Consider the following 12,785-nt stretch of genomic DNA (forward strand, 5'->3'; position numbering starts at 1 on the left):
GTGCCCGGAACCTCCAAGTGTTGGAAACTAATCCCTTGAGCATCAAATCTGACAGGAGGCAGATCAAATGGCCAGCAGCTAGCATGACCTCATTGTGAAAGCAGTTCGATGACGATGTCGACCAAATTCTGGAGGCAACGGTAAAGGGAGAGGCTGACGGGAAGCTACAAGCTATGACAACAATCATTGTCAGTATCGCAGCTGAACGATTCGGCGAGGAGGAGAAGAAAAGCTCCGGAACAACATACTCAAAGAATCAAAGAGCTGTGAGGATCCACAACATCAGGCAGGAGATGAAAGCACTGAAGTCCCAATACAAGAAGGCCGGAGATGAGGAACGTATTGGCCTGGCCCAGCTAATGTGCATCCTGCGGAATAATATCAGGGTTCTTCGCCGGGCTGAGTGGCATCGGAGGCGGCGCCGTGAGAGGGCACGCAAGCGTGTTGCCTTTATCTCCAAACCCTTCAAGTTCACTAAGGATTTGTTGGGGCAAAAGCGCAGTGGTAAACTTGCCTCCTCGCAGGAAGACATAGACCGACATCTGAAGCAGACATACAGCGACCCCGCAAGAGAGCAGGAGTTGGGAGAGTGTAACATCCTCATAGACCCCCCTGAACCGGAGGTGCAGTATGACATGTCAGAACAGCAGCTAAAGGAAGTCAGGGAGGTTGTCCGCAGAGCAAGGGCAAGCTCTGCTTCAGGACCGAGTGGCACTTCATACAAAGTGTATAAGAACTGTCCCAAGATCCTGCTGCGTCTGTGGAAAATCCTGCGAGTCTTCTGGAGAAGAGGGAGGATCCCAGAACAATGGAGAGTAGCTGAAGGGGTATGGATCCCGAGGGAGGAAAACTCCACCCAGCTAGACCAGTTCCGCATCATCTCCCTGCTGTGCGTCGAGGCAAAGGTCTTCTTCAGCACTGTTTCCAAACGGCTGTGTACCTACCTGGGTCAGAACACCTACATCGACACATCTGTCCAGAAGGGAGGCATTTCAGGAATGCCAGGCTGTCTGGAGCATACCAGTGTGGTGACACAGCTCATTCGAGAGGCAAGAGAGAACAAGGGCGACCTGTCAGTGCTTCGGCTTGACCTGGCAAATGCATTCGGCTCCATTCCACACAAGCTGGTTCAGCTCACATTAACAAAACATCATGTTCCCAGCAGATGTAGAGACCTCATTGCTGATTACTACACCAATTTCAGGATGAGGGTCTCCTCGGGAGCAATAACATCTCGTTGGCACAAGGTGGAGATCGGTATCATCACAGGGTGCACTATCTCTGTGACACTATTCTCCCTGGCCATGAACATGCTCACCAAGTCTGCTGAGCCAGAGTGCAGAGGGCCTCTATCGAAATCCGGACAACGGCAACCACCCATCAGGGCGTTGATGGATGACCTCACTGTCATGACAGAATCAGTCCCAGGCTGCCGGTGGATTCTGGGGGGACTCGAAAAGGTGCTGGAGTGGGCCCGGATGCGTTTCAAGCCAGCCAAATCAAGGTCTATGGTGCTGAGGAAAGGGAAGGTGGAAGACAAGTTCTGGTTTAACATCACAGGCACAGCCATTCCAACCATCACAGAGAAGCCAGTCAAGAGCTTGGGCTAGGTTTTTGACAGCTCTCTGAGAGATACCACATCTATCCAGTCGACCTGCACTGAGTTGGATGGCTGGCTGAAATCCGTGGACAAGTCAGGCCTACCTGGAAAGTTCAAAGCCTGGGTCTACCAACATGGCATTCTTCCCAGGATCCTGTGGCCCCTCCTTGTCTATGCAGTCCCCATCTCAACAGTGGAGACCTTAGAGAGGAGGGTCAGTAGCCACCTCCGGAGATGGCTGGGATTACCAAAGAGCCTGAGCAGCCTCGCACTCTACGGGAACACCAACAAACTGCAACTGCCCTTCAAATCCTTGGAGGAAGAGTTCAAGGTAGCAAGAGCCAGAGAAGGGGTTCAGCTCAGGGACTCACGAGATCCGAAGGTGGCATAAGCAGGGATCCAAGTGAGGACTGGTAGGAAGTGGAGGGCTGAGGATGCAGTTCAAGAGGCAGAGGCAAGGCTGCGTCAAAGAAGCCTGGTGGGAGTAGTCACTCGAGGCAGAGCTGGGCTAGGCTCCTTTCCAATTCCCCAATTGAAAACCAGCGGGAAGGAAGGGCGCTGCCTTGTTCAGGAGGAGGTGAGAGCTGCAGTGGAGGAAATTAGAACTTGCAAGGCAGTGGGATTGAAGCAAGAGGGAGCTTGGACAAGATGGGAGAATGCGGTTGAGAGGAAAGTGACCTGGGCCGAGCTGTGGAAAGCCGAGCCTCACCGCATTAAATTCCTCATCCAGGCAGTGTACGATGTGCTTCCAAGCCCATCAAACCTGCACACATGGGGCATAGCAGAGACACCAGCATGCCCATTGTGTTCCAAGCGAGGAACCCTGGAACACATCCTCAGCTGCTGCACCAGGGCACTTGGAGATGGACGGTACCGCTGGAGGCATGACCAAGTCCTTAAGACCATTGCTGAAACCATCAGCGCAGGACTTGTGTGGGCGAAGCAGTTCCGACCCTCCAAGAAAATCATCGCCTTTGTCAGAGCTGGGGAGCAGCCAACCCCTGCCAGAAGAACTTCTGCGGGCATCCTAACTTCTGCAAGAGACTGGCAGCTGTTCGTGGACCTTGAACATCAGCTGAAGTTCCCCAGCCACATTGCAGTTACCACCCTGCGGCCAGACATTGTCCTCGTGTCTGAGTCCACCAAGCATGTAGTGCTGCTGGAGCTGACCGTCCCATGGGAAGAACGCCTGGAAGAAGCCTTTGAGAGGAAGCTCTCCAAGTACGCGGGACTGGTCAGTGACTGTCAGCATGGTTGGCTGGAGAGTGAGGTGTCTCCCAGTTGAGGTTGGATGCAGGTGTTTTGCAGCCCGCTCCTTGACCAGAGCCTTCAGCAGTTTGGGCATCGAGGGAGAGAGAAGGAGGAGAGCCATCCGCAGTACCACCGATGCGGCAGAGAGGGCCTCAAGATGGCTGTGGCTCAAAAGGGGAGAGCCATGGAGTCATGGTAGCTAGCTGGCCATCTGGACACAAGCTGGGGTCTGATCAGCCCCATTTGGGTCACCTGGAGGAGGGTGTATGATGTTGAAAGACCCGAAACACCCGATGATTCCAGGCACATCACTGAAGATGTGTCCAGAGGCATCAGTAGATGTACGTACACAGCAACTCATTTTCAACCCATATTCAGTTGAATATGCTAAAAAGACAACATATTTGATGTTCAAACTGACAAAAAAATTTTTTTGCAAATAATCATTAACTTTAGAATTTGATGCCAGCAACACGTGACAAAGAAGTTGGGAAAGGTGGCAATAAATACTGATAAAGTTGAGGAATGCTCATCAAACAGTTATTTGGAACATCCAAAAGGTGTGCAGGCTAATTGGGAACAGGTGGGTGCCATGATTGGGTATAAAAACAGCTTCCATGAAATGCTAAGTAATTTCACAAACAAGGATGGGGTGACCGTCACCAATTTGTAAGCAAATTGTCAAACAGTTTTAGAAGAACATTTTTCAATGAGCTATTGCAAGGAATTTGGGGATTTTACCATCTACGGTCCGTAAAATTATCAAAAGGTTCAGAGAATCTGGAGAAATCACTGCACGTAAGCCATGAAATTACGGACCTTTGATCCCTGAGGCAATACTGCATCAAAAACCGACATCAGTGTGTAATGGATATCACTACATGGGATCAGGAACACTTCAGAAAACTACTGTCAGTAACTACAGTTGGTCGTTAATTTTTTCCTGAAGGAACTCTCCTGAAGGAATCAATAAAGTACTATCTATCTATCTATCTATCTACATCTGTAAGTGCAAGTTAAAACTCTACTATGCAAAGCGAAAGCCATTTATTAACAACACCCAGGAACGCCGCCGGCTTTGCTGGGCCCGAGCTCATCTAAGATGGACTGATGCAAAGTGGAAAAGTGTTCTGTGGTCTGACGAGGCCACATTTCAAATTATATTTGGAAACTGTGAACGTGGTGTCCTCCGGAACAAAGAGGAAAACAACCATCCGGATTGTTATAGGCGCAAAGTTCAAAAGCCAGCATCTGTGATGGTATGGGGGGGTGTATTAGTGCCCAAGGCACGGGTAACTTACACATCTGTGAAGGCACCATTAATGCTGAATGGTCCATACAGGTTTTGGAGCAACATAATTGTCATCCAAGCAACGTTATCATGGATGCCCCTGCTTATTTCAGCAAAACAATGCTAAGCCACGTGTTACAACAGCGTGGCCTCATAGTAAAAGAGTGCGGGTACTTTCCTGACCAGCCTGCAGTCCAGACGTGTCTCCCATCGACAGCTCTACATAAAACAAGAATGGGAAAGAATTCCACTTTCAAAGCTTCAACAATTAGTTTCTTTAGTTCCCAAAAGTTTATTGAGTGTTGTTAAAAGAAAATGTGATGTAACACAGTGGTGAACATGCTCTTTCCCAACTACTTTGGCATGTGTTGCAGCCACGAAATTCTAAATTAATTATTATTTGCAAAAAAAATAAAGTTTATGAGTTTGAACATCAAATATATTGTCTTTGTTGTGCATTCAATTGAATATGGGTTAAAAAGGATTTGCAAATCATTGTATTCCGTTTATATTTACATCTAACACAATTTCCCAACTCATATGGAAACGGGGTTTGTATATTTTTCGAGTCTCACTTTAATGACTGCTCTATCAGGGACATGATCACTACCACAGTCCGGCCCTGGCATGGATTTAGAGTCTAGGATTTTATTTTTAAACCGCTCTTCAATTGATATAAAATCTATTTGGTGTCTCGCTCTATCACCAGGGCTTTTCCATATCCAGCGTCTCCTTGGATGGTTCTGAAACTAAGTGTTGGTGATATTGAATTTTTTTTATGACAATTTGTCACCGCGTTCATTGAGGTCTCCATTTCCAAATGGGCCAACAATATTTTGGATGCGTTCTTTACCAACTTTTGCATTGAAGTCTCCCATTATTATCGTGAGGTCCTGTGATTTAAATTGGCTTTTTGCCTTTTCAAGGTCTTCATAGAATTTCTCAATCTCTGCCTCACCTTGGTCTGCTGTTGGTGCATAAGCTTGTATGAGACCAAAATCAAAGGCTGTTCTTCTAAGTTTAACAACAAGTACTCTGTAAATGCCCAGAATCCTTTCAAAGCTTTCGAACATTCGGGATCCAGAATGACTCCAACTACTCTTGAATATTTTTTTACCTTTAGAGTATAAAATTGTGTGCTAAAAAAATATTGATCTTCATTCTGCTCATTTGTTGTTTGACATTATCTAGTTTTACTTTCTGGTACATAGTCCAAAAATTCTATGTGGAAATTTTGATGATTTCCTTACATATACGTACGCATACAGTAACAAGATGGCGGTCTGGTGACTATCCCTACCGAACGAGGTATACCGAAGCTGGTTAGAGACCCCTTTTACGCTGCTGCTCGACAATTTTGAAGACTTTGATACCATGATTTTCTTTGCAAGAGTTACTCATAGTAGTTTGCAGTTGCTTTCAATAAGGGCAGTGCCTATACTAAGCATGTTGTCCAGCCATTGTACCACACCTCATTCAGGTCTACAGCCATACAAAAATGCACACCTGATTATAAGGCGCTTTAAGGGGGCATATTGTGATTTTTTTTTCTACATTTAAAACACTTCCTTGTGGTTTACATAAGGTGGTTCTTTAGTCAAAATGTTGCATAGATTGTTTTAAAGACCGTCTTTAACTCTCTTTAGTATGTGCCGTTTAGTGGGCAGTCTTATTTACGTGCCTCCACCTCGACTGCATCTTCTCCCCATCATCTTTGTTGTAACAGTAGTTTTCAGCGCTTCCACAGCGAGTCTATTGACAGATGTAACTTAGAACTGTATATTACTTTATAAAAGAAATGGCAACAGCACAAAATGAATGCCCCACCACAAGAGGATAAAGAAAATGTAGGAGCTTGTTGACTACTGCGCGGTTTAGAATGGTGGGTGCGCGCGCATTTTCGAGACTTATGCAGATCCCAAATACACCACAGCATGTACCAATAGGTAAGGAAAGTTAGTTTTGCATAGTATAACAAATCAAAACACCAGATAACAGCACAGTATGTCTGATTACGGTAGCCGTAATGCGCTGACAACACATCAATCAGTACGGCTTAGTAGCTTACCAAAGTCGCACTAAAACATTTTGACATATTTTTGAGTGCCTTGTGTAATGGCCTACATTCTCAATGAAACATCAGGCTTGGCTTTGATTTACAAGCCTCATTTATTGAACAGGGGTCAACTTTCCATCTACATGTACCTCTTATGTGCGTCTGCCATCTATTGGTCACATTTATCATTACACCTTATACCAGGGGTCGGCAACCCAAAATGTTGAAAAGAGCCATATTAGACTGAAAAAATAGATTTACTGTTTGGAGCCCCAAATAATTAAAAGCCTTATGTAAGTGTTATAATGAAGGCAACACATGATGTGTCTATGTTAGCTATATTAGCCAACTGTCAAAAGGACTATGTGTCAAATCTTTTGACAGAAATGTAGTATTTATTCGACACATTTTTATGACATTGGAACACATTAGTAAAACAGAAGCTTCTTAAAGAGTGAGATAACTCCTTGAAATGACTCTTAGAATGGCCAAAAGGTATAGATGTGTGTCCAGGTTGAAGGAAACGGCCCGCTGTCTTCTTCTAATGGATTTATTACAATCTTTGCACACTGGGTAACGTTTGCTGTGGTCTATAACAGCACACAACCAACTATCATAAATCCAGCCAACTGTACATACAGGTAATGTGTAATGAAACATGCAAATATAAATTAAATACACAGGACATAATTAAAGTAAATTGAATGAGCTAAAATATACCTACAAACGAGGCATAATGATGCAACATGTAGATACGGCTTGCCTAAATAACATGTTAGCATCGACTAGCTTGCAGTCTTGCACTGACCAATTACGCCTGATTAGCACTCCAACTAGTCAATAACATCAACAAAGTTCACCTTTGTGCAGTCACACACAACATATAACGGTGGACAAAATGAGACAAAGAAGGACTGGCATGAAACACCTTTCTGTGGCAGTTTCGGAGAAAGTTGTACATGTAAACAAACTACGGCGAGTTCAAGGACGGCTGAAATTAGTAGGACAAAACGGCACCTGCCAAATACTCATCAGTGAAGCATGTGTAACAAACAATGGGATTTCTAACAAATACAAATATTTGTGTCATGTTTGTCCTACAGAAACCATATTAAAACAAAAAAATATATTTTCCCCTCGACTTTTTCCATTTTCACACATTTTTGAAAAAGCTCCAGACAGCCACGAGGGCGGCGCTAAAGAGCCGCATGCAGCTTTAGAGCCACGGGTTGCCGACCCCCGTCTTATACCACACAAAATTGCTTTAAGGTTGGTCAGTAAGCACAACCAGGATTGACCCGTACATTAGGCGCACTGGGTTATAAGGTGCACTGTCAATTTTTGAAAAATGTAAAGGATTTTAGGTGTGCCTTATCGTCCGAAAAGTACGGTAGTAGAAATTATGGGTGTCCCAATCCAGTATAGGGATTAAAACAATTGAAGTTAACCATTTAATTTCATAAATCAAGATTCTACGGTGTCGAGCATGTGTTGCAAGGGGTCGGCCCTTATGGATATCAGCTTAGCCAACAACTTTACATAGTTAAGTAAATACCTCGTAAAAAGGAACTAGAACATTACCTTTGCCCAAAGTCGCAGTGCAAGAACCAGTTGAGGGAGGAGATGCTCGCGCGTGGCTAGAGAAGCTAGATAAGAAGTGGTTTGGAAGGCGTTTTCATTTCCTGCACTCACTTTGCAGACAAGGCCACTGTGAAGAAAAAAACACATAAACGCCTTTTCTTTTGTTGAAGTTCCTGTCAAAGTAGGGCTGGACAATTAATCAAATTTTGGAAATATGATTTAAATTTTGGCTTCTCACGATCATAAAATTATTATAATAGAAAAAAATCGATCAATGTGCCACGCCACATGTATGAAAATTCCTGAACTTGGAACGGTGAAACAGATGAGAGTGTATGAGTGAAAAAAAGACCACGTTTACCGTATTTTTCGGATTATAAATCGCTCCGGAGTATACGTCGCACCGGCCGAAAATGCAAAATAAAGAAGGAAAAAATCATATATATGTCGCACTGGAGTATAAGTCGCACTTTTGGGGAAAATTTATTTGATGAAATCCAACACCAAAAATAAACATTTGAAAAGCAATTTAAAATAAATAAAGAATAGTGAACAACAGGCTGAATGTATGTTATATGACGCATAAATAACCAACTGAGAACCTGCCTGGTATGTTAACATAACATATTATGGTAAGAGTCATTCAAATAACTACAACATATAGAACATGCTAAACGTTTACCAAACAATCTGTCACTCCTGATCGATAAATCCGATGAAATCTTCTTCCTCGATGTCACTTCTAAACATCTCTGCCAACTCCAAAGGTATCCCCCGCTTCTTCTTGTCGTTTTCTGCTGCATATTTCACTACGTCCAGCTTGTAATCTGCAGTACATGAGTTCCTTTTCGGTCCAATTTTTGTTCAGTCCTCAGTTTTTATAAGTTACCGCCAACGATGAAATTATCCACTTTAATAGCTACGGCAGTAGCTTATAGCAGTTAGCATTCAATGACCCACAATGCACTTCTGCCAAGACCCTCCCCCGCCGAATTCTAATTGGTTGACGTGTATGTGACGATTGCTGACGTGTGTGTGACGATTGCTGACATTTTTCTTCGTCTCTTCCGCGAATGAGATAAATAATATTATTTGATATTTTACGGTAATGTGTTAATAATTTCACACATAAGTCGCTCCAGAGTATATGTCGCACACCCGGCCAAACTATGAAAAAAACTGCGACTTATAGTCCGAAAAATACGGTTCAAGATATCTCCATGGATGCTACTTTTATTTAACACAGTGCTAGTATGCCTAATTAATAATCACTTAATACAACAAAAAAGTTATGCATTTAAAATTGGCCAATAAAACAAAAAACGCAGAATAACACGCTAATTGTCATTAGTTTGACTAATATACTGCTATTGTGAGGGGAAGGAACATTTGTTTGGTAAAATAATTCATCCCTGAAACACTGTAATGCCCTGTGCTAAACTACACAATGTGGTACCAACGACCACCTGAAACAGCAATTAAACTACTAAGCTAAAGCTAGCTAGAACAATCCATACACCCACAACCCATCTCATCTGCTTATGTTGTTGTGAACAACATCATTGATGTCAATGTACAATCAGGACAGCAGTCCCAACGAACAGCCTTAAGTCCTCTCCACACGACAAGCTCTGAACAACAGCACACTTTCCCCTTCCCAATAACAGCGCTGTGCTCAATATCCAGTCTGACTGCGCTGACAAAATAAAGGTTTCAAAAAGTACCTTACACAAACATGATGTAAATGTACTTAAAGCCTTACTGCTACATTTACAAAACGATTAGGCTTTGAATTAAAATATTGGTCAAAATTGTCCAAAGATGTGTTTCACAAATAAATGTGAAGGTTTTTTGCATTTAATCAAACATTTACGTATGACACACAAAGCACACACACTGTGGCGTTAAAAGTATAAAACGAAAATCAAAAAAATTTAAACCAGAAAAAGTGCATTTTTATGTTTTCTTTCACTGTTATTACTACTATTATTTTATGAATTTGTATCAGGTTGTTCTTTTAAATTACATTTAAAGTTGAGTTTGTGTGGTAAAATAAGTACTGAATAATTGTGGTATTATTCATGATTTCAATATCACTCAAAAATAACTGTGATTATTATTTTTGCCATAACTATGTCAAAGTTGCACATAATCGAGTTCTAATTTTCCAAACTCAAATGTGGCCGGCAGGTGCACTTGCCTCTTTTTTTCTTTACATATCACCACGGGCACCCGAGCATGAAAATCTGCTTCCAGATCAACAAAAAGAGCTGCGGACATGAGGCATAGTGATTAGCATATTTTTTGGGGGGGGGCATCCGAGAGTGCAAAGTGTTCACTCACGGCACACAGCGAGGCACTCCTTGACTGCCACCAAAACATCTGGCTGATGCATCTGTGAATACATTCCATTTCAAAGCCTTTACACAACATAGATATAATATAGAAGAGATAATATGAATGTTCATCCTCAGTATTTAGACAGTGATACACACCAACTCACACTGGGCTACTCACGTGAGGTGGATACTGAATGTCAATGTTGACATCAGAATCCTTAAATCCAAACTTAGTGCAAGACGATCCATATAACCGCAGCCGGATCTCTACAAGTTGACAGACCGGACAAACTTTAGGTCCCACTTTGACAGTCAACACCGCAAGGTGTGTGTGTGGTAGCTTACCAGGCAAGACAGACAAGAGTCGTCCTTGCATGAGGGACACAACATCCTGTCTGCTCTGAACGTCGCCGTCATCCATCCCATGCGCATGTACAACAGCTTTCAGAGCCGCATTTAATGCATTAATATGCTCTGGGCCGGGAGGCAGGATCTCGGTCAGCATCAGGTGCTCTTGCTTCTCCTGCAGACAGAACACATTGCACTTGCCAACCCATATCCACATGTCAAGTTGGGCACAAGACTGTAATGAAGCGATGTTAGAAGAGCTTCTCTCTCTTTGTCTTATTTTCACCTTGAGCCTCCGCTTGTGCCGCTTGTCAGAGCGATGGCTGTTGGCGTCAGACAAAGAGTCAAGAAGAATGTCGCAGAGGGCACAGCAGTAAAGTGCATTAGGGTTGCTGTTGGATTTCTGCTTGACAAAGACAAGAAAGGAGGAAAGAAATGTACAAAAATCAGTCTCATGCATGGGAAGTGGTAGCCTTTTTGGCCAACAGATTTCTATTGGCCCACTCACCTGGTGAAAAGATTTGTTGACATAAACCTGTTATAAAACTTAACAATAGTAGGTGACATCAGCGCAGAGCTGGGAAATGAAATGATATCAAACTATATTGCGATACACACAATCGATATTAACAAAAAAAATTTGTTCAATAAAATGTTTGATATTTTTATTTATTTCTTCATCGCAGGAAACCGCAATATTGCTAGCATTCTCTGGTAACCCACCAACGCAGAAAATTATCACTGATCAGTGTGAGTGAACGCTAACAGCCAATCATCTAACAGTATCAACTATCAGGTTTGGTTGCACCGTCTTGTTGTCTTGCTGTTGATTCTTTTGCAATTTCTAAAAAAGGGACAGCAGTCTGACCAATTTGGTCTGTAAATAACGCAAGGCGCTCGTCCCCACAGAGACCGGTAATACCACACCACTTTAGCCACGCTGACCCTTTCAAAAACAGTCATAACTTTCTCTCAGTAAACCTGTAAAAAAAAAATTTATTTTCAGGTATGTTTACCTTTTCACACTTTGCACAATTTTGTTACACGTTATGGAGGATTTCTCACACCTTAATTTTAAAAAGCTTATTGTTGATTTTTCAGTGTGATTTTAGAATTGTATTTACTACGCTCATTTATTTGTTTTCCGTGCTTGTGTTGACATTTCCTTTCCTTTCACCTTGACAGTTATGGGGATTATAATATCAGAGGAAGGTTACATTTGAAATAAAAATGTTTACATTTAATATATTTTTCTACTTGTCCTTATTTTCAAATCAATAGGTCATAAAAACATATCAGTAATTATTGCTATACAGTTTTCAACCATATCGCCCAGCTTAATGCATTGTTGGTAAAACAGAAAGAAAGTGTGACGAAATCGGAAGTTATCATGCTACTTAAGACCTGCCAGTGTCGTTTGATCTCGGACGGATATACAAACCAGGATGCCACATAAGAAAGTTGGGCAGAGTGAAACATTTTTTAGATACCAATTCAAAGTAGGGCTGGGCGATATATCGATATAAACCAAGGGTCTCAAACTCAATTTACCTGGGGGCCACTGGATGCAGAAACTCGGTGAGGCTGGGCCGCAAGAAACGATTTCTTAAAAAATCTAACATGCACTTTTTAGTGAATTCACCTTCTATGAATGGCTTTCCCGCTTTCTAGCAACATACTTGCCAATCCTCACGATTTTTCCGAGAGACTCCTGAACTTCAGTGCACCTCCCGACAATCTAACGGTGCAACCATTCTCCCGAATTTTTCCCAATTTTCACCCGGCCGAAATTATTAAGGGCTGCCGTGACTGCACTGCCTTTAACGTCCCTCAGTGGTTCTCAACCTTTTTTCAGTGATGAACCCCCTTTGAACATTTTTTTAATTCAAGTACCCCCTAATCAGAGCAAAGCATTTTTGGTTGAAAAAAAGATATAAAGAAGTAAAATACAGCACTATGTCATCAGTTTCTGATTTATTAAATTGTATAACAGTGCAAAATATTGCTCATTTGTAGTGGTCTTTCTTGAAATATTTGGAAGAAAATATAAAAAATAACGAAAAAACTTGTTGAAAAATAAACAAGTGATTGAATTAGAAATAAAGATTTCTATACATAGACGTAATCATCACCTTAAAGTGCCCTCTTTGGGGATTGTAATAGAGATCCATCTGGATTCATGAACTTAATTCCCAATGTCTAGCATTAAAAGATTACAGTTGGTACAAAATGCGGCTGCTAGACTTTTGACAAGAACAAGAAAGTTTGATCATATTACGCCTGTACTGGCTCACCTGCACTGGCTTCCTGTGCACTTAA

At 42.4% G+C, this 12,785-nt stretch overlaps 1 protein-coding gene across 1 annotated transcript in view; it reads right to left on the reverse strand.

The window, feature by feature from the left end:
* Window positions 1-12,785, reverse strand: part of tut7 (terminal uridylyl transferase 7) — an 81,649-nt gene that overhangs the window by 57,783 nt on the left and 11,081 nt on the right. The window contains exons 4-9 of the mRNA XM_061906134.1: window positions 10,753-10,869; window positions 10,464-10,641; window positions 10,297-10,385; window positions 10,123-10,174; window positions 9,980-10,049; window positions 7,780-7,906 (exon numbers count right to left, since the gene is read on the reverse strand). Coding sequence (XP_061762118.1) covers window positions 7,780-7,906; window positions 9,980-10,049; window positions 10,123-10,174; window positions 10,297-10,385; window positions 10,464-10,641; window positions 10,753-10,869 — 633 coding nt within the window. The remainder of the gene's footprint in view (window positions 1-7,779; window positions 7,907-9,979; window positions 10,050-10,122; window positions 10,175-10,296; window positions 10,386-10,463; window positions 10,642-10,752; window positions 10,870-12,785) is intronic.

The sequence above is a fragment of the Nerophis ophidion genome, linkage group LG07 (assembly GCF_033978795.1).
Source record: "Nerophis ophidion isolate RoL-2023_Sa linkage group LG07, RoL_Noph_v1.0, whole genome shotgun sequence".
Taxonomy (NCBI): Eukaryota; Metazoa; Chordata; class Actinopteri; order Syngnathiformes; family Syngnathidae; genus Nerophis; species Nerophis ophidion.